Source organism: Maniola jurtina, chromosome 9 (assembly GCF_905333055.1).
Source record: "Maniola jurtina chromosome 9, ilManJurt1.1, whole genome shotgun sequence".
In the NCBI taxonomy this organism is placed as follows: Eukaryota; Metazoa; Arthropoda; class Insecta; order Lepidoptera; family Nymphalidae; genus Maniola; species Maniola jurtina.
Genome location: NC_060037.1, coordinates 4,712,761 through 4,738,208, shown reverse-complemented (window position 1 = coordinate 4,738,208; position 25,448 = coordinate 4,712,761). Strand labels below are relative to the sequence as shown.

At 35.5% G+C, this 25,448-nt stretch overlaps 1 protein-coding gene across 1 annotated transcript in view; it reads right to left on the bottom strand.

Moving 5' to 3' along the window:
* The window catches only part of LOC123868305 (CYFIP-related Rac1 interactor A), a 48,457-nt gene extending 26,437 nt beyond the window's left edge, over positions 1–22,020 (bottom strand). Inside the window, exon 1 of the mRNA XM_045910772.1 lies at positions 21,431–22,020. Within this exon, the coding sequence (XP_045766728.1) occupies positions 21,431–21,745 (315 nt within the window). The 5' untranslated portion in view covers positions 21,746–22,020. The remainder of the gene's footprint in view (positions 1–21,430) is intronic.
* Positions 22,021–25,448: the final 3,428 nt, after the last annotated feature.

The window sequence follows — 25,448 nt, the reverse complement described above, 5'->3', positions numbered from 1 at the left end:
GTATTCGTAATATTAGTATGGATAGGAAGCTTTAAAAATAAAATCTTGCTATGGCTACACTCGTTTCCCTTTCACTTTAATTTTTTCTGTATTGAACCAAAAACACTTACGCTCACTGCGCTCGCGCTTTTTTATTGTTGTATTTTATCTCACTGTCAAATTGAAAGGCGAAATTCCACTAACCAGGTAATTAGCCCATAAAGTTGAGCGAATGTTTTTTTCCTCATGACAGGATTCAGTTCCGGCCCTGATAAAACCTCTCCCGCAATCGATTCCTGGCTACGGCCATAGTATTGATACTGTGAAGGTGGAATTACAAATTAAATGTAATTTTAAGTTGAAATGAAAAGATTGTATGCATGAAATGTATAACATTTTGCTTTACAACACTAAGAGTTTTTAAAAGCTATTTAAATAAATAAATCTTTTATTTAAAACCACATTGCAAACACAGTTCACCAATCAAGACACAGCAACATACAGAGAAAAAATACAAAACTTACAAATAAACTGAAATATCTAAATAGGCTTTCCATGCATTTCAGAGAGAACCACCGCCTATTTCTGCAAATACTTCAAATTTTCAAATTTCTTCAAATCTAAACCCCGTATTTTTGATGGTGGTAGCCTGTAAATCAAAAAGAGCCAGGTGGCAACCCTACTTCGACCTAGACAGAATGAAAAATTGTTTTCATTACTCGGTATGCCTACTGCCATAGTGTGACAGAAAGTGTGACGGTATTTGTGACCTCTGATTGGCCGACTCTCTTTCACTATTTGCTAAAATTGATGATTGCAACAACAATTTTTTCTTTTTTGTAATCGAAAACAGAACACGGACGTCAAACAGGTTGACTAATTGCAATCATTTCTGACCGGCTAACATTGTTCCGCTAGTGGCTCAAACTCACTGTCGCAGCAAGAACATGGTAAATTCAGCCAATCACAGCAATTTGAAATTTGGTTATCACAAATGTACCGATCTAGGAACCGAGAATGCACGAACCAGGGCAAATAGAGATAAGAACAATAATATCATACGTAGGAAATCGACGGGGGATCGTTGACAAGGATAGCCTTAAGTGGTATTATTTATTCATACAATAATTTCTGCGACCCGACGATTGTACGCTTAATATAAAATGTGGTGAATCAGACCAGAGTGTGGTGACTCATGGACATTTCGAACATCCCGATGGCATTAAGGCCTGCGAATTGGTAAACAGTAATATTTCGATATTTCGACGCTCGGTGACGCATTCTTCTCTCGATTTAATCCGCTATTGGGGACTAAAATTATGTAGGTATATACCCCACATTGAAGAGTAAGAACTTCAAACAGGGATTTACTCAAGTTTTTCCCTTTTTTCCCCTCTCCATGGGATTTCCAGCGATTTTTTCACAAGCATTGTGGAAACTTGAAGCTATTCATTGCAAAGGGCAGCGTGAATAAATATACGCTGACCCTTCTAGATCTTTTGTGCTTGTCCTCATTCCTCTTCTCAGACTGCCACAAATAACTATCTATAAAAGGCTTACTTGAAGTTAGTCGGTAATATTGCTATAGAGAATTATCTAGTTTCAGAAGATCCTTACAAAATGCATAGTACGATAAATCTTTTGACTTCGTAAGGATAAGTAATTTCTTTACCAAACTTTATTCGAAAGGATACACAATCTTTGGGTCAACCCAATATTAGTGTGATTCCTCTTAATTACTCAAGTAATTAAGAGGAATCACACTAATATTATAAAGCAGAAAGTTTGTATGTGTGTGTGTGTCTGTGTGTGTGTGTGTGTATGTTTGTTACTCCTTCACGCAAAAACTACAGGACGGATTGGGCTGTAGAATGGAGATAGATTAAACCCTGGATTAGCACATAAGCTACTTTTTATCCCGAAAAATCAAGGAGTTCCCACGGGAATTTTAAAAAACCTACATCCACGCGAACGAAGTTGCGGGTATCAGCTAGTGATAAATAATGAAGAGGCATGAATGGTGATGGAGGAATTGTAAATAGTGAAGTCGATGTTCTTATGCTTAAGCTGAAATCTTCTTTTATTAAGCTTATTGAACTTGCCGTGTGCGCAACTGCAACTCGCAACGGGTCCTAGGTATATGTAAATATTTCAATTATAATAACAAAAATAATATAAATATTTCATAAGAATTTCACCTAAAAGGGTTGAAAGATATTATCTAGCAACAACAAAGTTTAAAAAAAAAAAGATATCGACACCCTCGATCATGATGTCAATTTGACACGTTTTAAAAGCAGTACACTCTCATAACACTATCTGGGAGTAATTACGAATAGATAGTTTATTTTGCTAGCCCTAAAGAACATACAGGATAAAGTGGGATTCGTTGCCGATGACGTAATAACGATACAAGGCGAAGCGTGCACGTGTCCGTCGGAATGAATTAGGGAATAGGGATAAGTTGTTTAACAGTAGGAGTCAGAATGAGGACAAATGTATTATATAAGCAATATGCGGAAACAGATTTTCATAGCTAAACATAAAAAAATTAAAGGCTTAAACTGACTGACATACTATCAACGTAAAACTAATATCTGGATGGGTCTAGAAACTTGAGATTTAGTATGCAGGTTTTCTATAAGGTAGACTAGACTCAACTGCTTACTAAGAAAGGATTTTTTTGAATGTTGTATAGAAGCAAGCGTTATTTTGCGGAAGTCCATGATATACAAGGAACCAAAAGATTAATCTATAATCTATACTAATAAATAAAATTGGAGTGTCTGTCTGTAATTTCGAAATAACTACCTCATATTAAGCTCATAGGGTTATTTGAACGATACCTTAACTGAATCACACGTTTTTAAAATTTTTGTCTGTCTGTCTGTCTGTCTGTTTGAAAAGGCTAATCTTTGGAACGGCTGAACCGATTTCGACGGGATTTTCACAGACGAGTAGAGGATTGACCAGGGTGTAACATAGGCTACTTTTTTAACCGACTTTCAAAAAGGGAGTTGTGTTTTTCTACCTATGTACACCGAAATCTCTGAGATTTCTGAACCGATTTGCGCAATTTTTTTTTTAATCGATAGAGGAACTTTGCGACATTGTTTCATAAAAAATTTGGATTCCAACTCCTCAATCCTGATGCTGCAGGGGATCTGACCAATCCACGCGGGCGAAGCTGCGGGCATCAGCTAGTTTGCTATAATCCGCTAAATCAGACAACCACTCGACGTACGTTTCGCCCCGACACCGGAGCATCCTCAGGAGATGTAGACCTTACAGTGCCTAATTGGAATTAGGCATGGAATTAGGATGCATTGTAACGGATTTTTTACCTCAGCAAAGTTAAAGCGTTTCAGCCTTGTTATGACCTAATTAAGAAAGTACCAGAACGATTCTCATATAGAAGTTTAAGCAGTGTTGCAGTAATTATTGCCTTTCTTGCTTGAATGCTTGAAAACGATGAATTAGAACGCGTTTATTGTAAAACATCACAGGAAAGAGTAGAAGCGTCGAAGGTATTCAATTAGGCGCTGCAAGCAATCTCTTTCAGGCATACAGAAAATTCTTTGATTTTAATACACAATGGAATTTTTTCATGGTTCAAGCAGGGATAAAACAAATAAACCAATGCCTTGTCTCTGTCTGCAATTGGAACTTGGAAGGTATGTCTTAGTAACTTGAATTGTTCGATAGGAAGTCATATTTCCATATCGGGAAACAAGACAATGTTAGGTTAGTCAGTAATTTATCTGTCTAGGCTAGGCAACTCTAAAACTTAACCGCTTTGATTTAACAGTTCTAAATAAATTGGGCTTGTCAGTCCTTTTCTTATTATATTGCCGAGAAAACATACGAAAATTCTAAAATTTAGTTGCGATCAGAATCAGTACCATAGACTTCTTTTTATCCCGGAAAATCAGGGTTTCCACGGGATTTTTAAAACCTAAATCCACACGAACGAAGTCGCGGGCATCAGTTAGTTAGACATCATCATCAGTAGATGTATCATCTTAACGCACCGGTGTTCTCCATTGTTTACGGGCCTTAGAACTATTGATTTAATGGAGACATTGAGGTTATTTTAAACCTTATGCCGACCCTCTGGGGTTAATATTAAATGAGGTATTATAGCGACGACTATCCCTAAGGTCATATTTACAACCCTCCAACAGTAAAGCAAAAGGAAAGCTATGAGTTTAGTAGATTAGCTATAACATAACGCGTGTACGCATGACATATTGACAGGAACAGAATCCCAGCTGAAATTCAGCGCTCTATGCTCTTCTATGTAAGACATACAGCTTTATGATGAGCTGGAATCTTATCTTTTTGGGGACGCACATAGGCTACTTTTATCTCGGAAAATTAAAGTGTTCCCATGGGATTTATTAAAACTTATACGTTTAACCATATATACGAAATTTGGTATAGGTAGCTTGCGTCCCGGAAATTGACATAGGCAACTTTTTATCCCAGAAAATTAAATAGTTCCCACGGGATTTAAAAATATCTAAATTCACGCGAACGAAGTCGCGGGCATCATCTAGTAATCGAATAATTTATTTTCTTAATAATTGTTAGTTTCATTATTAACCCCCGACCCAAAAAGAGGGGTGTTATAAGTTTGACGTGTGTATCTGTGTATCTGTGTATCTGTGTATCTGTGTATCTGTCTGTGGCATCGTAGCGCCTAAACGAATGAACCGTTTTTAATTTAGTTTTTTTTGTTTGAAAGGTGGCTTGATCGAGAGTGTTCTTAGCTATAATCTAAAAAAATTGGTTCAGCCGTTTAAGAGTTATCAGCTCTTTTCTAGTTTTCTTGTAGAAAAGAAGGTTAGATAACCGTTAGGTTCTTAATATTATGTCAATTGACAAATGTCAAGCTGTCAAGATGGACGTTGCCTAAATACATAATTATTTATTTGAAAATGATGTTTTGGAAAACTCAAATACTTTGGATCGTCGGGGGTGTTATAAATTTTTAATTTACACTTGTAATCAGTGCGACTATACCTTCTATTAAGTATGAAAATATCTGTGTCGGAAGGCCTAGCTCTTCCAAATTACATGATTTGATATTTGACTACATCCTTTTAATTAAGTAAATACCTAATTAATTTTATTCAAATAACAATCATTAAATGCATTATACACATTCAATATGTGTAATGAACGGTACTAATTATGCTCAACCGGCTTACGGTAAAATAAACATGCCTAAAGTATAAATTAGCTGTGCTATAAAAAGCATTACGATTCGCACTCATAATTGAGTAGATAACACTACATAGACTAGGAGCTGATGTATAAAAATCGGTCATGTGTGAGTCGGATTCGCGCAGGAAGGGTTCAGTACCATCGTACAAGAAATAATACTTTTTAACTTTTTAGAATTTTCATGGCAGCAAGTTTTAAATTTTTATATTTGTTGTTATAGCGGCAATCACATCACAACACTATTATGGTTAACTGCTACAGCCGCTGACAGATAGACAGACAGACGAACAGACAGCAGAGTCTTAGTAATAGGGTCTGTTGGCACTCTACGGGTACGAAACCCAAAAAATAAATTTTCTACTCGCTTATCTCTATATTCGACGACATTATTACTTACTAGGTAGTTGGTACTAACAATTCCGAGTATAAAAATGTAAAAGTGTAAAAACTAGCACCTACCCCATAGAAAGAGGAAATCGCTCTATTCCCTGCACAGTTTATTTAATTAAAGTGCATTTTTTTAAATAAATGAGTCCATTATAAAAGAGCGTGGATTTGACTGGCAGGTCGCTCCAGCAATGCGCCAGACTGCAATTATTTTGTACACAATATGAAAGTAGTCTAAATCGATTTTTTGAAAAAACAACCCCCGAGTATCTGGCTGGTTTTTCTCGGTAAGAAAGGCATTCCAAATGCAGTGGTAGATGCACTAGATCAGTGGTTCTCAAACTTTTTTGGTGACGGGTTCCGTCACCAAAAAAGTTTGAGAAACTTGGGAAGCAAACTACTTGATGGAACCCTACAATAAAACAATAGTTTTTAAAAGTGTTTTCTTTTTTAACAAGCATAATAAAAGTACAATGTAACAGTTAGGTACTAATTATTACTTACTTTACCACATGGCAAATACAATAATAGATCTAGACGATCTAAAAATAATAGATTATTTGAAAAAAAAAAAATGTTTCTAAGTATTTTTATGTACTTGTCAGGTAGAGGTCGGAACTGGCCAACGATCGATGTAGTGCTACAAGCACGTATTACAAGCACTACATTCGATGTTCGATAAATTGCAACGAAGGCATTTCGTATCCGAAAGGCCTAAATGTCTAATGCACTAGTGCAATAAATTTCGTAACCTATAAAGTAGGACGGCAATTTATGTAATAAATGGCCTTTAAGGCGGCCGGCTCTCGAACTATCTGTATTACAATCGTTTATTAAATTAACACCAGTTGTCATCTAGTTGCAAGATTTGAGGAGTAATTTAGCTAGAAGGTGATAACAAAATGAAATTATGCGCTTGCGTTAACGAAACTATGGCTCGTAAGTCCCGCTGTACAAAAGCAGCTGCTTGATGATTGGCTTGGATTTGTGTTAAGCTGATGTCGGTCGCGTACGTCGGTAAGGCGTATTTTGTATGTGTGCTATCACCTATGCGCACTGTAGTACGATATACGTGCAGGCCTACAGCCCTTAAAGATTATAACAATTGTTACTTACTCTTCCAAAGGATCAGTGTGTTTCTTCAGAAAAGTTTATTAAATGTTAGAAGTAAATTATTTGTTCGTTAGTTTATTGTACAAAAAGTGCACATTTCATTTATACATATCTTGGAGCTGAAACCATCTCAATCTCAAGTGGATGCCTCAGAGAATCTCAGTTTCAGAAGACTTAATAGCTTACATGTCTTACATTATTAAAATACGGGCGAACAGGTATCGCAAGATTCCCTTGTTATCTCGATGCATCCCTAGACCAACTTGATCGATCAAAACTGCCTGCAATGACAAAAAAAATCAGGATTTCTTCGGCGGAGGAATGTTGTGAATCGTGATATTATTCATAAATGTGATGCAATAATAGTTCTTATATAGTTTTGCAATTCAATTTTGCATTATGTATGGAATTCTCGGAGAGTTCTGCAAGTGCAACGTTCCTCATGCACCATTAATTTGGTTCCACATCACGATCATGAAGACTCGTATATGTTTTTGCTATCATATGCTTTTTATCACACGTGGAAGTAAATATAACTAGGCGCTTTTGTTATAACTTATAACTAATACAATAGGTACGTAGACGATGTAGCTGTAAATGAAGAGTTTCCTTGTATCAATGAATAGCTTTTGATTTATTTTTTCTTGAAACTAAGCGTTCTCATCGTTCATATAGAGCATAGTTTAGCAAAAGATCTTTAGCCGATTTCTGAACGTTTATATTATAAAAAAAAATTACTTTAGTCTTTAAAAAATGCCAAGAAACTTTACTAATTAGTTTAACTATCAGAAAGTGTCCAAAAGTTAAACGACTGGTTATTTTAAACCACATTTTATAAATGAGTGAGGTATCACTTTAACGTGAAGAAATTCCACATAATTTTCTCTCGGTATTAAAACGTAAGAATTTTTCAGAGTGCCAATTAAACATATTAGAGTTAGAACAGGTTTTCAACAATTACTTGCTTGAGTAATTTGTTTTCAAGTCACGCAAATGTAATGCGTGAATTCTAACAGGTTTTTCTAATTGTAAAACATTTTGTACCTACATCGTTTTTGCAAGTAGTGTTTTGACTACTGTTCATTGAACTAAGTTCCTGAAAAAACGATTTGGTTAACAGACTATTGTCCGCAGAATTAATATTTGGTACTGAATAATCTTGGAATTGGAATTTACGAGTTCATCTACAATGAGGGTGATACTGATATGGTCAGATTTCGCTCTTAGATAACTACATCTATGATCGTCAACTTTAAACTCCGAGCTTCTTTTCAGAACATACAGAAGACATACACTACTTTCTGTTTAAGCTGATCTGGTCCTATGTTTTATTGTATTGATTTTCTGATATGGCTGATCTTATTGATCAAGTCTAAAATAGTATGGCGACATGTCTAATTTGGCTGACCGAGCTATCTCTGATTTCTGACCTTAGAGGTTCTTGTCCAACGTTTGCACGGAAACGTCAAGTAATACAGTTCATCGCAAATGAGGACAAAGTATTGTAGATGCTATAGTCTAAACACCGGCACAATGTAATTACTATATGGCATAACATCGAAATTATTTTTTTGAAAAAGTACCCGCCGAGTGGCTCGGTAGGAAGGGCACTCCGAACGATCCAAAAGCAAAAAGCTTGTTTAGTATAAGAAGTACTTAGTATAAAATTAAAAAAATCTTTTTATGCACTTCTATTTCTAAACGATCCTCAGGAATACCTACTCGTAGAACGCGTAGTTAGTCAAAAATCAAACCTTCAGCTTCTGCCTAACGAATTTTTGGTCTATCCTAGCAATTTTACCAATTGCGATTTTGGCAATGAGCAGTCTTGAATTATTTAAATGTATTCATACAGTATAAAATAAATCCATTGCAAATTGTATCATAATACCATCAGATGACATCATTAACCGCAAACCTCATGTCACCTTTCGCAATAGCAAAAGATGATAAAAAAAAAGATACCAAACCGACGACCTTAATTCAGTTTTGAGAAAACGCGTAATATCTTTTAGTTTGCATTGCAACTCGAAGCATCGCATTTCATAATATGAATAGAACCAGGTTTGAATTTGATACGCCATTGTTATGATTTCATACATTGCGGTTAGATCGCGAGTGGTCAGTGCATCGTATCAACTGGCCGACAATTTAAACCTAAGTTCTAACTATTTGTTTTGTGGTTATATATAAATGCTGTATTTAATAGATATGTAGGTACGAGATAATTAAAAACCCTGAACCCACAAGGACAAAATATCCTTATATAAAAAACTAGCTGATGCCCGCAGCTTCGCCCGCGCGGATTGGTCAGATCCCCTGCAGCATCAGGATTGAGGAGTTGGACTCCAAATTTTTTATGAAACAATGTCGCAAAGTTCCTCTATCGATTAAAAAAGAAATGACGCAAATTGGTTCAGAAATCTCGGAGATTTCTGTGTACATAGGTAGAAAAACACAACTCCCTTTTTGAAAGTCGGTTAAAAAAGTAGCCTATGTTACGCCCTGGTCAATCCTCTACTTGCCTGTGAAAGTCCCGTCAAAATCGGTTCAGCCGTTCCAAAGATTAGCCTTTTCAAACAGACAGACAGACAGACAGACAGACAAAAATTTTAAAAACGTGTGATTCAGTTATGGTATCGTTCAAATAACCATATGACCTTAATATGAGGTAGTTATTTCGAAATTACAGACAGACACTCCAATTTTATTTATTAGTATAGATTAGGCCCAATAACTAATCATCGTCGTTTTAAGCAATAGGCTGCTGGTCACAAGTCTGGCAACTTGTATTAGATCTCTACAGATCTCTCTCCCTCTTGTCAACTTTAATTAGATCTCCACAGATCTCTCTCTTGTGCCAGTTGTTTTTGCGAATTATCCCCATATCTATCGGTACTTCGAACTAGTTGCCATATTTATTGCGTTGCTTCCTTCAGCCATCATAAAGTTTTGTATTCTTATACATGGTATAGTATTGTCTAGATTGAATATTTAAAAAGAGAAATGGCCGAGTTTCTAGTTGGTTCTTCTTGGTAGGAAGGGCATTCCGTAAAAAAAAATTACGAAACATAAGCGCGTGGGTCGAACAAAAAGTTTAAGTTTGTTTTAAGTTTGAGAGTTGTGGTCAAAGTAGTTTCAAGGTGCATATCTCTTAAATACACCTGCCTGTCTCGTCATATAAATACTATGAGATCAGCTGTCGTACCAATTAACTAGTTTGAATCACCTGTCCTGTCCACTTCACCACAAAGGCATAAAGTATAAATAGATGCCTAACTAAATAATAATACCTACTTGCAATCTAAAAGCATTACAACAACGAGAATATAACTGGAGAACTTTATATTCTTGTGTCTCAAAGAGAAGCTACTATTAAGAATGTAGCCATATTTTACGACGAGACCATACGAGTGTATGAGTAATAATAAAACGTTCCATATTTAAATGTAACCTTACCATAGACAAGAATAGTAAACTCTCGTATCTGTATCATAAACTTTTGAAATTGCACGTGGCTCGGTCGACGCAAGTCTTAATAAGGCTCTATTGTATGCACACGCAAACCATTGTTAACTGATACATTCGGAAATTGACTATCTGACTAAGCAACTTTACCTCTCTGTCTATCATGCGAGTTTAGTAGAGATGGAAAACCTTAGAACAGAGTTTAATCAACGGTCTACCAATTTACAATTATTCTATTCGAAGGCGTTTAATGCTGTTCCATATTAAGTAAGTAAGTAGATTAAGTTTGTTGATTATATAAAACAGAGTATTCATAGGTCTATGATCGTTTAAACATACTTACAAAATTATGACAACTAATATATAAAATAATGCGTATAATTTAGAAATCTTGTTATTTTAAATAATGAGGGTAGATATTACTATATCTACCCTACTTAAGTATGTACCCTCAGAACAAAACTATTCAGAGCGTTGTGTCATGAACGTAATTTAAAAAATATGTGTTGCTAAAATTGTTCTAAATCTGTCTGTCCTAAATCTGTCAATTTGTATAGATTGTGGTAATTTGATATTGTGGTTAATTCTATTGTAGGTACATAAACTCTAAGTCTAAATGTATTGATATCCCAATCATAATGCTCCGTGCGGATAGCAGTGGATTTAGACCTGTCCTGTGTTATCAATTAAACTCTCAGATAGTTAAATCAACCCGTATAATGCAATGTAAACCGGTCGGAGCGCAAACAGAAAGTGTCGCTTGTCGTTCCACGCCACATCGTCGCCCTAGCGCCCTCTTTTCAGTCTCCATGGAGGGGACGCTGACGTCATGACCACAGCATAACGACCAGCACCGGACGTGAGAACGAGGTGCTGCCAACACGGCCATGCTGCATGGTGCCCGCCCCGGGCACCCCACGAGTCGGGATAAAGTTACTGCAAAATAGACAACCGTTAACACCTCATTTACATTACATACTTCTAAGGATCCTTCCTAACTTCCCAAGGAATATTGCCCATTCATTGTCACTTATCACTTAACAATCATACGATAGCTTGCAACTTGATCAACAAGACAACTCCACCTAAAGGGACTTTGCCACACTTAGGAGACCAAGTTTGTCGTAGTTTCATACTCGTAAGGTTCCTAAGGAATATTGTACATTCGTTACCATTTAACACTTTACAATTATACTTCGCTTGCAACTTAAACAACTAGACAACTCCACCTAAAGGGACTTTGCCACACTTAGGAGACCAAGTTTGTCATAGTTGAAAACCACCTGCACTTAAAGAGCATTTCGCTCACTTCAGCGTACCAAGTTGGTGAAGACAACTTGCGCTCAAAGAGCATTTCGCTCACTTAAGACTATCAAGTTGCCTTCAAGTTCCAAGCATCGAAGAAGACCACTTGAAGACCACTTGCGCTTAAAGAGCATTTCGCTCACTTAAACGTACCAAGTTCGACTTCAAGTTCAAGCGTCTTATTTCTTAAATCAATTTCCAATTTATATTCATGGTACAATATTCCCAATTAACCCTCTAATATTTTATCATAGTTCAAGCTTCGTATCCCAATGTGATATCCATGGTGCAATATTCCCACTAATTAACCTTCCAAAATTTTATCACGGCTCGCTATATCAATTATGTTGCTATACATACTTAATTTTGAATAGATTACTCAACATAATACACAAAATAGCCTTGCCAACACGGTTTTTAATACTCCATGAATACTCTTTAAAGAATCAATGCATTAGCACTCACGATTAAAATCAGATCATACCTCTTTACTAAATCTCAAAGTTCTTTACTAAATTCTAACACATACTCAATGCCATAGCATCTTGTACCCACACAGTGCCCCGACACTATTCATCCACGTATGCAATCACCACACTATCTTTATCTACCGGGCATCAAAGCAAGGGATCACTGGTGCCTAGTTCATAATACAAGTTATTTGATCTCATAAGAATCTTATCCATTTTATTTTAACTATCAATGCTTTATTATTATAACCAGATCATTTGATTGTAAAGCTGGTACTATCAATGTTAACTTTAAATAATTATTATCACTTTTTAAACTAATCAATATTAACTGCAGTTATATTAATGATTTCACTAGTTCACTGCATTATTAATTACGATGGTTGGTCACCATTCACCAAATATAATCTTATAACCCACAAACTATTTTAATTCATGAATTACTCTAGTATCAAACAATAATAATAATTTCGGCCTTTATTATTTTCGGCCTGTCCTGATTATAGCACAGAATTGCAGCTGAGAGCATAAAAATATTGTATTTGTCTACCCTCTTATTGTAATCTTTTAAATGAGAATTTTCCAAATTAATAATACCCACTTAGCTATCTGGACTAGAATGTTTCTTTACTCAAGGCAAATGTCACAGCTTTTACCCAAAAGAGTCCACACAAGATACCACTATAATATATGTACTTAATAATTTGTAATATTATTAACTACAAACTTATATCAATATTATTCCAATTTGCATTATTAATGACGTACTTACTATAACTTTACAAACTAAATAAAGCTTCGTTATCATATTATACACACTACAATCTGTAATTAATAATTATTATTTGTTTCTGAAGCAGGTACCTAACAAATACAAGGAAACTTTTGAAGTGAACAGACAATACAGGCAATAGTTCTAACTCTGAAGAGAAATATTACTTTCATCGATACTAGTCTGTTTGTGTCTATTTTATTAAAATAATATAATGTACAATCCTTTTACCTTCGTACTAGTTCAACCTAATTGACTTGTGTATGTATACAAAACGGTTTTATGTTTGGATGGACAAAAAAAATAGCTAAAATGCTTTCAGAGGTCAATGTGTATACGAGTCTACTACTATTACAGTACTCTTCTCGAGGATAAACCAAATCGGATCACTCTGTTACATTCCGTCCGAGCAAGTTATTACTCCCTAGTCAATAGGTAGATACCTTTAACGTAAAAATAGAATCAAAGAAATGTTAATATTTTGCAATTCTGCTTAAAATCCCTTGTATCAACAAAAAAGACCTTCGGCTTTATCTTTAAAAATAAACCTTACGTAGAATTATTCATCTTGCATACCAAAAGTACGCCCTAATATTATAACGCTCTAGTCAAACTTCATATTGAATGTATGGTAAATTATTTTGACGATTCAAAAGCATTTGCAAGTTTACTTGAATTATAATCTATTCTATTATATTACATTATATTTTAGTCTAGTCTGGTCTTGTCTTGTCTATTCTATTCTATTCTCTTCTATTATATTTTATATTGAATATTATGTCGAAATTTCGATGGACACGCAGAATATACAAAATAGAACTAAAACTTCATATGTAAATAATCTTTACTGTAATAATTTAAAGTTATTATCTATCTAATTAATTATTTACGTAGGTAGCACTAAGATAAAACTGTAAGGTACTTATTTAAAACTGCAACAAAGGCTCTTTTTAAATATTTACTGTTTTAAGTAACCAGTATGATAATAATAATAGATGAAACAAAAGAAACAATATTTAACCAAAACTAAAAAATGGCTAATCCAAGAATGTTACTACAGTGTGCAAGAACTTTTGAATGAATAGACCTCAATAATACGATGATACGATATAAGAAGATTTTAATAACTTTGTAAAGCACTTTTTGTTTGTAAGTCCTTTTTTAAGACTAATTAATTATAGTAGGACATAATTTGAAAGCTCCCATATAATTAATTCATAATTTTTGTTATTCGTATTTCATAATTTCGTAATTGTTTGGCAATTAATAGAATTGTAATATTACCTTTAATTATTTACCTATGTTGTACTTTGCAACGCCCTAGCGGGGCTTCATGTTGTAATATTATAAGTATATATATTTTTTTATGATGTTAGACATGAATGCAAATAAAGAAAAAATAAAGAATTACCTCTATGAAGATACGAAAATTCTAAATATAAGTCACTCGTACGCGCTTCAAACTTGTATTCTTATAAGGAAAATAATAACAGGATTATATACTCCCAATTATGCTTTAAAAGAAGAACAATTACGAAAACATCTCTTCCCTAAAACTAGTATTGTAAACGTATGGATATTATTACTTACCCACACAATTATTTAATGTAGATACGAAGTACTAGAATATGACATTTGATATCATGTGCGTAAGTACCTACCATTGTAAATGTAAATAGCTGTAATTCCTGATATCTAAAAGGACTTTTCTGCTCTTTATTGAGACATAAATGTTTTAAACTGAAATTCCTTTACTAACGATTCTGATATACGCGGACAACTACTTCCGGAATCTATGAATGCCTCATGACATGTGTCGAAAATATACACTTTTTATGATTTACCCTACCCCACATATTATTATGTAAGATTTACTTACAATACGAGTTCGGGTTTGGTTATCATGACTTATATCTGAGCTAACATTTCACTTGTTTGACTAACCTATGACACTCTTTGATTACTTTTACCACTACCACCATCACATTTAAACTTGTTCGTCACGTGAACAACCCACGTGTTTAATATTTTTACTATAAAAACTTCTATGTAAGTAACTAGCTCAATCGTCACTCGTTTTTAAATTATTATCGTATATTATTGATGCTACTATAATAATTGACCCACTTTAATAGTTGACTACTTGAAACTAAAAAAAAAAAAAGTTGACACAACCGTGAATTCAACATTTTGTTCCAAAATAAAATTCAAACAAATTAAAAATTAACCATTTTTCAAACACATTCCTTTAAATTTGAAAAATAAAAGACAATTTCGTTTACCAATCACTATTTCCACGCGGGCCACTTATAGACTGTACGCAATATTAAATCGTACCAGACTTTTACCTGATACCTTCAACTTAGAGTCTAGTAACGAATTATCTCACCTGACTATACAAAAGTTTGAGCATAAGATTGAATAATATTAAACCATATTCACTCAATATTTAATAATTATTCAAAGTACTCACAGTTTCGGTATCTTTACGAGATACCTTATTACGTTTCCATCGCGGCCGACGGTGTCCTGGCACTTGAAGACCTCTAGATGGAAAAAGTACGTTTGCGTTTCGACCGATTTTTCCTCAAAGCGTAAGTTACATCCCACTTCTGATGTTATCAATTAAACTCTCAGATAGTTAAATCAACCCGTATAATGCAATGTAAACCGGTCGGAGCGCAAACAGAAAGTGTCGCTTGTCGTTCCACGCCACATCGTCGCCCTAGCGCCCTCTTTTCAGTCTCCATGGAGGGGACGCTGACGTCATGACCACAGCATAACGACCAGCACCGGACGTGAGAACGAGGTGCTGCCAACATCAATGTAGTATAGTTTACAGATTGCGGACAACAGAATCAGCAATATTATCGCCTATCACTACAGATTAACGCCAACTTTACTGACAAGTTCGATTAACTGGTCTAATAACTACATCCGCATAATCAAGCCAATTTTATTTTGTTACCGACATTCGCTTGATTATTATGTAACATATATTATACTAATCGGTCAGTCATATTTATTTATTATTTACGTATAGACATTTTCTTATTCATGCAGCGCAAGAATTCCGCCACAGACTTAGTCACGGCTGACAAATGATGGAAAACGATAATTGCCGCTTTATATTAGCCTTTATAGGGAAAATGCTATCATTACAATTAAGTTAACACGTATAGTGTTTCCTGTAACAGTAACTATAAATAAATTAACGAGCATAAATTATCTTAAAACTGTGCCTATAGTAAGTGAAATATTTTCAAGAAATGGATCATGTGAAACAGAAGACAGAACGTTACTTACAGATACTCCTTTTTTAAGGTTCCATAGGTACCTAAAGCGTGCCAATAAATAAGCCCCCGCTGGCCGTGCGTCTGTCTGTCTATCTGTCAGCGGTCTGTATCCCATGAACCGTAATAGGTAGAGACTAGAGAATTGAATTTTCACATAATTTAACAAATAATTAAGAACCAAGATAGCAAGAATGGACGAATTTCAAAATGGCCGTCATACAAATCATCTTGTATGATGGTACGGACTACGGAACCTTTCGTGTCCGAGTCCAACTCGCAATTGACCGGTTTTTTTCTTTGGGGAAGGAAAAAACTGCCTGCTGACCGGATGTGTTTGACTCACACGGACTAAAATAACTTTCCATGGAGTCTTCCAGGTGTGGACGAAAACACATTGCATTACTTCATACTGAGCCTATAGATCTCCTTTTCTTCTCTTTTTCTCTCCTATTTTCTCATCAGAATGATCGTATCCAGGCCACGCGTCTCCACTTGATAGCATGCGGTCACTAGATTTCAACCATCTAAACTTGGTGTTTGATCCTAAATCTAAGACAACCCTATAACTGTCTACATTTAGATTGCTTAATAGAATCACCACAATTTCTAAAATATTAGCATTTACGTGGGTATTATGGTCGTATAAGATTCTCTTATCGCGAGATTGCATATTTTCAAGGGAATTTTTAAGATAAACAGTGTGTACAGTATGGTCGTTTACTTATAATAAAACCACGTTATCTCACCTATTACAATTATTTAGAAGGCTTCAAAGAAAATGTTATTATTATGCACGGCTATTTATGTATGAGATGTGATCGCGGTTGCGACTCTTTTACATTATGAAAAACCTCTCTTTATTGTTATCTGCAGAGATATTAAGTACCTTTCCGCTAACCAGAGTATTTCTTAATATATAAAAGCATTTTGTGTGCTTTTGTAATATGGATAAAATATTGAAAAGCCGTTAGAGTTTTGGATCTGTGTGATGCTCAGGCGATTTTAGATATTTCAATTTTCAGTATGTACGGTCTTTAGGTACCTAGGACATATAAAGACTTATGAAATGATTGAGTTTGTCTATTTTGGACAACATATTGAAAATTCAGTAAGCGTTTAGGTCTTCGGGACGTCTCAAGAGACGTTTCAATTTTCAGTATTACAAGTCTTTAGGTAGGACACATGGCGGCTTTTGAAACGATTGAGTCGATCTATGATTACGACGATGCAATGGTTGAATGCAAAAACCCGATAGCAAAAGTCCTGTACGAGCAAAAATCGCCATCTTCCGTTCTTTGAAAAATTTCCAATGCAAAATAGTTACGTTTGCACCATTTTTATTGGTCCCAAAGGATATGCCGGGATGTTATTTTAAATTCTCATGCGGCTTCTGCTCGTGTTTAACGTGCTTGATTGAATGATTGTCGCGCAGCCAAGCACGGGACAGTGTGATTATTCAGATCTACATATAGGTGCAATATGACTCGTTTGTCTCTAAATGAGTAGAATATTGTTTGAATAAATCTTTTTAGATTGGAGCTAATTCTGTTGTGCGCAAAACATAAGGCATACCGAAATAGGATAACGCAAAATCATGCGCGAAAATTTTCTTCGAGCATTTTGTCAGCGCAGATTACTATGGCTTTCCTAAAATTTCAGTGTGTTACTACATTGCAGCGGAATTCTACTCGTTTGATATCGTCTTTCCACCTAGTAGGAGGTTCTGCCAACTCTGCGTTTTCCAGTGTGACAGTGTTCTAGCACCTAGGGACCCCAAGGTCTAATTATCGGATTTTCGAACTATGTGCCCCACCCATTGCCACTTCAGCTTCGTAACCCGTTGAGCTTTGTCGGCTACCCTGGTTTTTCTACGGACCTCCTGATTTCTTCGCGGAGCGGCTAGATTCAGAGGTGGTGTGTGAAAGTCCCTACAAGAGAGTCATGTCCAGCAAAGGCTGTCTATAGGTTGACAATGATGATGATAGAATTCCACTAGATTTTTCTTTGACCTAAATTACTTGATTCTGATAGGCCTAAAAGCAATGCTGTTTTATACAATGGTCCTTGTGGAATAATACCTATTTAGTTTTACGTAAAACCGAATCACTGTTTCACAAATAACCCCACATAAATTTCGATGAAACGACGGGCATTTTCTAAATTCCATATGACCTAAATTATCATCGTTCCAAAATACATAAGCAGGTAGGCACATGCATATTCATAAGCTAAGTTTTAGTATTCGCCACGTACGAACTATAAAAGCAACAGTGCAAAATGCAATCCTGTACTCGAAATAAAAATCTTTTGTATTTTTAAATCGTGACGGGAAAAGGTTAGTTAACACTTCCAAGTCCCATTGTATCTGCATTGCGGCCGCTACGGTACAGAAGATGGCGATCTTATGCAGCACTCGTTTCTTTAAACGATTTTTTATAAGCTTCGCGTGACTGCCGGGTCCATACATCGCATATAGGTAGGTACATGCTTGAAGAACAATATTATTATCTAGAGCAATAGCAATGCTCGACGTTGCGTTTAGTTTACCTATTACCTACACTTGCGAATTTGCTTGTGCCAATTCACTTATCCATGAGGACCTATTGATGTTTAAGACCACGTAGAATGCAAAAAGGTAGGTGCGAGGCTGTTCAATTTCTTTTTAGTGTAGGTAGGTTTACACTCCACTTTAATAAAATTACTTATAAAATAGTAATAAATAAATATTTAAGTATTAAAAATTACTTTGAATTACGAGGATATATTAGTAAGTAACTATTTTTAGTTGAGATGTCCGCTATCTACCTACATAGAAGTGAAAAACAAGCCATTTTCGCAAAAAGGTAGGTATTTAGGGATCATTAATTACAGCATTTGACCTTTCTTGCATCCCCTCACATTTTACCGGTCACCTGTAGGTATATAGTATATCATCATGTGTACCTATATTATAAACGCGAAAGATTTTATGTATGTATGGATGTATAGATGTATGGATGTTAAGTTACTCTTTCACGCAAAAACTACTGGACTGATTTTGCTGTTTGGAATGGACATAGATTATACCCTGAAATAACATATAGGCTACTCTTTAACCCGGAAAAACAATGAGTTCCCACGGGTTTTTTAAAAACCTATATACACGGGAACGAAGTCACAGGCTAGTATATCATGTATTATCTACATACTGAGTATATTACTGAGTATATTATATACTCAGTATATACAGGACGGAAGAACCATCACAGCTGCATTGCGACCGCTGTTGCAGCTGGTCAGAATAGTTACATAGTTAGATAAGTAGCTACATATCTACCTTGCTCACTTGCATTTTAACGATTTTTGGCTTGGTTTGCTTCTCGTAAGTCGTAATATTACACGTACCTAGGTACTTAATGGTCTTATTATTCAGGAAGAATTTGGTAAAAATTTGTATGGTTCCGTAGTCCGTACCCAAAGTTTAGCAACGGGACCCTATTACTAAGCCTCGGAGACGCCGCTATTCGTCCGTCGCGCGTCGGTCTGTCAGCGGGCTGTATCTCGTGAACCGTATAGGTAGAGAGTTGAAATTCTCACAGAATTTCTATTAAAATGACCGCCATGAAAATCAAAAAGTGGTATTTCTTGTATGATGGTAAGGAATGCTTCATGTGCGAGTTCGATTCGCACCTGACCAGTTTTTTACCTTAATCATTCAAATCATAAGACATCATCATTGTGATTATCATAATCATTTGCTTTTGGTCATAATCCAGCACTCTGGCCAAGTGCTGACTGGCAGACTGCACACACCTTTGAAAATAATATTTATTTTATATATTTTGACAGTATGTAGTTTTTTACGAGTACGGTGATATTTTCGGGCTTTTGGCTTCTCGGTTTTTGGGCTTCCATTGGTACTCTTTGGGTACGGAATCCTAAATATGATGAATTTGCTTATTCCATTCCATTTCATCTGCTTGTATGCGTCCACTGCTGGACATAGGCCTTTCCAAGAGTGATCTTGGAAAATGAAGAATAATACAACACAAATAATATCAACTAAATATGGCATTTGTAAAGTATTCTTAAATAAATACTAAATGGTAAGTAAGTAGTTAATTGATGTTTTTTTAATTTAGAATTTAGATACAAGTTAGCCCTTGACTGCAATCTCACATGGTGGTAAGTGATGAAGCAGTCCAAGATGAAAAAGGACTAACCTGGAAGAGGATGTACAAACTAAAAAATGTGGTGAGTAATTTGGTGGGATCACGCTGGAAACATTTCCCTACCCTATTATGGAACTCTAAAAATGATGAATAATACTATCAGCTAAATGCTGCATTTTCAAAATACTAAGATGTGGTAAGTAAAACAGTGGTAATATGTAGTTGTGAAAATTGGGTGGTTAATTAAAAAGGATGCAACTAACTGCCTGCAAGCTTTGGAAATGTGGATCTAAAAGAGAATGCTCGAGATAACCTGGATCAACTTTAAACTAAACTCTAAGGTACTGAAATTGGTCCATAAAGAGAGAACTTATGTCTACTAATATAAGAAGGAAGTTCGCTTTCTTTGAACATTTACAAAGAGCATAACCCAATTATTATCATTTCCAAGATTAGGTTGGAAGATAGAATTGAAGGCAAAAGACGCAAATGTTTGGACAATATAAGGGGATGGACAGGACTTAGTTACCCGAAGTTAAAAGAGGTGGCTTTAGATACAGAAGCTTTTTAGATGATGAATGCTAAACTTAGTTTTGAAGACTGCACGAAATGATGATGGATCCTAAATAGCAACAATTAACAATGTGTCAGGAAGTTGGTAACATTTGAATGTGATAACAGCCTATCTCTGAAGAGTGTTATCTTCACTTGTGACTTTATTAATCATCCCTGATAAGGATAAAACATCCTTATGATAACAATATCACATTTAAAACACATGCTATAAATATGCTATGCATTGAATAAATTAGAACTTATTTCATTTTTTACATAATTATACCTATTTAATAAGGGTAAATGTGAAAGTGTATCTGTCTGCTACTTTCCCACAGTCTATCCATTTAACCAATTCTCCCCTTAAGGACATTTGCAGCTATTGCATCCTTTAGAAGTTTAGATGGGCAAAGGCTACATTTATCCTGGAAAGCTGAAGAGTTCCCACTTCCCACAGCATTTTTAATAAACCAAGTAATTAAACACACTAAGATGAAGTTGCAGGCATCATCTAGTAGTGTGTAAATTTGAGTGTATTTCTATCTGTCGATCTATATCTTTTCACGGCTCAACCGCAAAACCGAACTTGATATTTGGTAAGGGGGTAGCTTATATCTTGAAGAAATATAATTTTATCCCAGAAAACCCAGGAGACGCAGACAAAATCGTGAGCATCAGCTCTAATACAAAAATATTCAAACTCACCCGCTGAAGTTCCAATGAATGGTTGTAGAATCTAAGCAACTTGTCCACCAACGGTTTCACAGCTCGCCAAGCCCGCTCCTGCGTTATCGTCGACGGGTCGGCTATAGCTTCCCTTATCTCCTTCCCAGCGCCCTTATAGCACTGGATTTCCTCCAATATCTTGTCAGAATCCAAAAGCACTCGTTGCACCTCCTCGTAAACATCGCGCTCCGTGTCCGTAGGCGCGGCGTTCTCAAAATCCAAAAATATATCGTAGCGAGGCGACGAACAACAGTTTGAATCGTCTCTAGCCAAAAGACTCAACAACTTCCCCATTTCCAATGATTCAAATCAGTAAATCACACTTTTAAATTTATTATAAATCAAAATACCTCCTGGATAGCAGCGACTGCATTGCCCAGAAATATCTATTTGTGTATTACTATGTATAATTTTTTGTTATAATATTGTTTAATGAGTTATTTTTCACGTTCACAGTTTATCTCATGTCTAAATGTTAGTTATTTTAGTTAAAATGATTTTTAACGCACAAACGCCTCACACTGATTTGCCCCACCGACTGAAAAATGAGAATCTTTGGATTTCTGGGTCTGTGATGAGAATGAACCAGTGTTGCCAATTCTTTAAAACTGTTTGTCGCTATCACAGGTCGCTATGACGCCTTTGAAAAGTCGCCAGATGTCATCAAGTGTTGAAAAAGTTACAAGTCATTATAGAAGTAACTGAAATCAGAATAGGAAACCAATTCTTAAGAAAATTACGTTTTCTAACTGCAAGACTTAATAGAAAAATAAAAACGAGTGTAAAATTAATTAGGAAAAATAAATAAATGTGAGAGTAAAAAATTAGGTTGTAAGTTTCATTTTGAATTAACATAGCTGCTAACTTGAATATAATACGTTGACCATAGTTATAGTTTTTGGACCATAATTACATCATCAATCAATCATCCCAAGGATAAATTTAAAAACATCTAGGAACTGACTTTTAGAAGCAAGTTGGCCTCATTTTCGGGGATACAAGATATCTGTAAGACCGTGATTCATTGGTAAAAAACTGATCAAATGTCGCTGGGAAAAGGGGAAAGACGTCAAATCTAGCGATTAAGTCGCTAAATTGGCAACACTGGAATGAACAAAGACATTCTCATCTAGTCCAATAGTGACGCCCGTTCTTACGATTCAATTACCGGAAAATTACACACTTATTTATGTTGGTAGGACTGACGTTATTTGGCCAATGTTGGACCAAGTTGTTTGGGTCGAAACCATGGTCGAGAAGGCTGTTAGTTGAACGGGATTGCATGCTTTTGGTTATTTGTCTGTGGTCTCTATTTTGGCGCGGATTTCAGTTTTATCTTGTATACCTATTAACTCCTTTTACTTTTCTGTTTTTGCTGAGAGTTGATACATTTTTATAAACATAAAATTCTTTATTTTGAAATTACAATACATGAAAGGTAGCTTTTTAGTTTTGTGTTGACCGTAAGTGAAAAACTAAAATCCCTACAAGAGTGAAAATACGAAAAGACCTAGGTATGTCAAGGTGTATGCCAGGAGTGGACGGTGGATGCCATCGGTTGTGATGATGACGATTAAATTTAATACAAACGTGCTTAACTTCACAATATTATGGATATGGATTGTTCAGTATTTATAGCTACACACGGCACAGAGAGTAGCATTCCTTCCATTTATTGCCATTATATTCCATTTTAATATTCCTTGCCACAAGGTCAATAATGTTGCGCAATGAAGATTATAATAAGAATACGAATAATTCAAATGACTAGGTACCTACCTAGGTATGTAATTACTTGCCACTTACAATTAAATTTAGGTAATACTAAGGGCTAACCTTACAATGAGGTGTGTGAAAGTATCTGTTTATCTGTTACGTTTTCGTGGTTCAACCACTGAACTGATCTTGAATTTATTATAATATGGCACAAGGGTATAGTTAGCATCCCATAGACTGATTTAAGATACTTTTTATTCTAGAAAATGAAAGGGTCCCATGGAGATTTAAAAGACCTAACTGCATATAAACAAATTAGCCAAACATCAGCTTGTCTTAGGTTGTTAAGATTGTCTGTTTATCAGTCCATTACATAATATTATGCATTAGAGCATCATTCATCCGATTGAGTTGAGGCTTTGTAGAGTTGTTGTTGGGACTTGTGAGGGGGAAGGCTTCTGACATAACTAATAGGTACCATCAACATTCAATAGTTACAGATGACACTTTATGCATGCCCAGGGATCAGCTAGGTAATTTTAGATAAATTGCATCAACTTACTCAAAAATTTTGATAAATAAGTAGGTAACTAACTAGATCACCAATACCTATGTTGTAGGCAAAAAGATAATTCATCCAATAATGCCATACAATATCCAATGATATGCATTCTGCAACTATATTATAGGTGTACAGAAATAACTATGTGCTCTTAAAAAATAGTCGACAATGTTTAGGCATTTATTTATTTATTTTATCATAGGTGTATAACATCGACACATTGCCATTTAACGTATGGTTGTATTTTACAAATAAATTTTAGTATTTACAAAATCCATTTTCATTCTGATACATCTACTACATTAAAGTATTTCATTTTATTAAGCTTGCTTATGAGCAATATTGAGGTATTACTCTATATATTATTATATCGTTAGGTACTATTTGTTTTGTACAACAACAACTCATTCAACCAGAACCGGATTAGAATAATTAAAGGTGGACTTTCGAGGCGGGCGTCTGTCGCGTCAACGATGCCGCGACGCGACAGAGCAACGTCATACGCTATACGCAGTGACACTATACGCCGTGTCGTAGGGCTAGAATAGCACCCTATTTTACCCTTTTTAGGGTTCCGTACCTCAAAAGGAAAAACGGAACCCTTATAGGATCACTTTGCTGTCTGTCTGTCTGTCCGTCTGTCCGTCGTGTCAGTCAAGAAAACCTATAGGGTACTTCCCGTTAACCTAGAATAATGTTTGGCAGGTAGGTAGGTCTTATAGCATAAGTAAAGGAATAAATCCGAAAACCGTGAATTTGTGGTTACATCATAGAAAAAAAATTAAAATGTGTTTCAATTTTCAAAGTAAGATAAGTTATACCATGTGGGGTATCATATGAAAGAGCTTTATCTGTACATTCTAAAACAGATTTTTATTTATTTTTATGCACCATAGTTTTTGATTTATCGTGCAAAATGTCGGAAAAATTACCTGAGTACGGAACCCTCAGTGCGCGAGTCTGACTCGCACTTGGCCGGCTTTTTTTGAAAAGTTTCTTAATTTGATTCTATCAGAAAATTCAAAAAAAATCGATCGATAGGTAAGTGCAATAAAAATGCATATTTACGTTTTGTATTTCAAAGCTAGACACGCATAATTTGACCCGTTTTTTCGGCCGCGTGCGCCGTGATGCTAAGCCAAAACACTGAACAGTCACTGACGCGACAGACGCTTGATTCGAAAGCCCACCTCAAGGTTTTTATTACACTTTATCAGTCCATTTGTCTGTTACACATGCTTATTTCACTCCCTTATCCCAGAAATCTGCAAAGCGAAAAATTTGAAATAACTAGAGTTGATGCACAAATGAAATGAAGTCTGTACCTATGTAGCCTTTACAAACAAACTTAGTTTTATGGTCCAAAGTAAAGGGGAAATGTTTTGAGATAGTTTAACAAAATGAAGTAGGTATTTAGTTTTTAAGTTACGAAACCTCGCACGAGTCAGACTCGCACTTGGCTGTTTTTTAGGGTTCCATTACCAGTACCTCAAAAGAAAAAAATAGGATCACTTTGTTGTCTGTCTGTCTGTCTGTCCGCCCGCCCGTTTATCCGTTATGTCTGTCAAGAAAATCTATAGGATTCCTACTTCATGTTGACCTAGAATAATAAAAGGCAGGTAGGTAGGTCTTATACCACAAGTAAATGAAAAAATCCGAAGACTGAATATGTGGTTACATCGTAAAAAAATTAAAAGGCGTTCACGAAAAAATAATTTA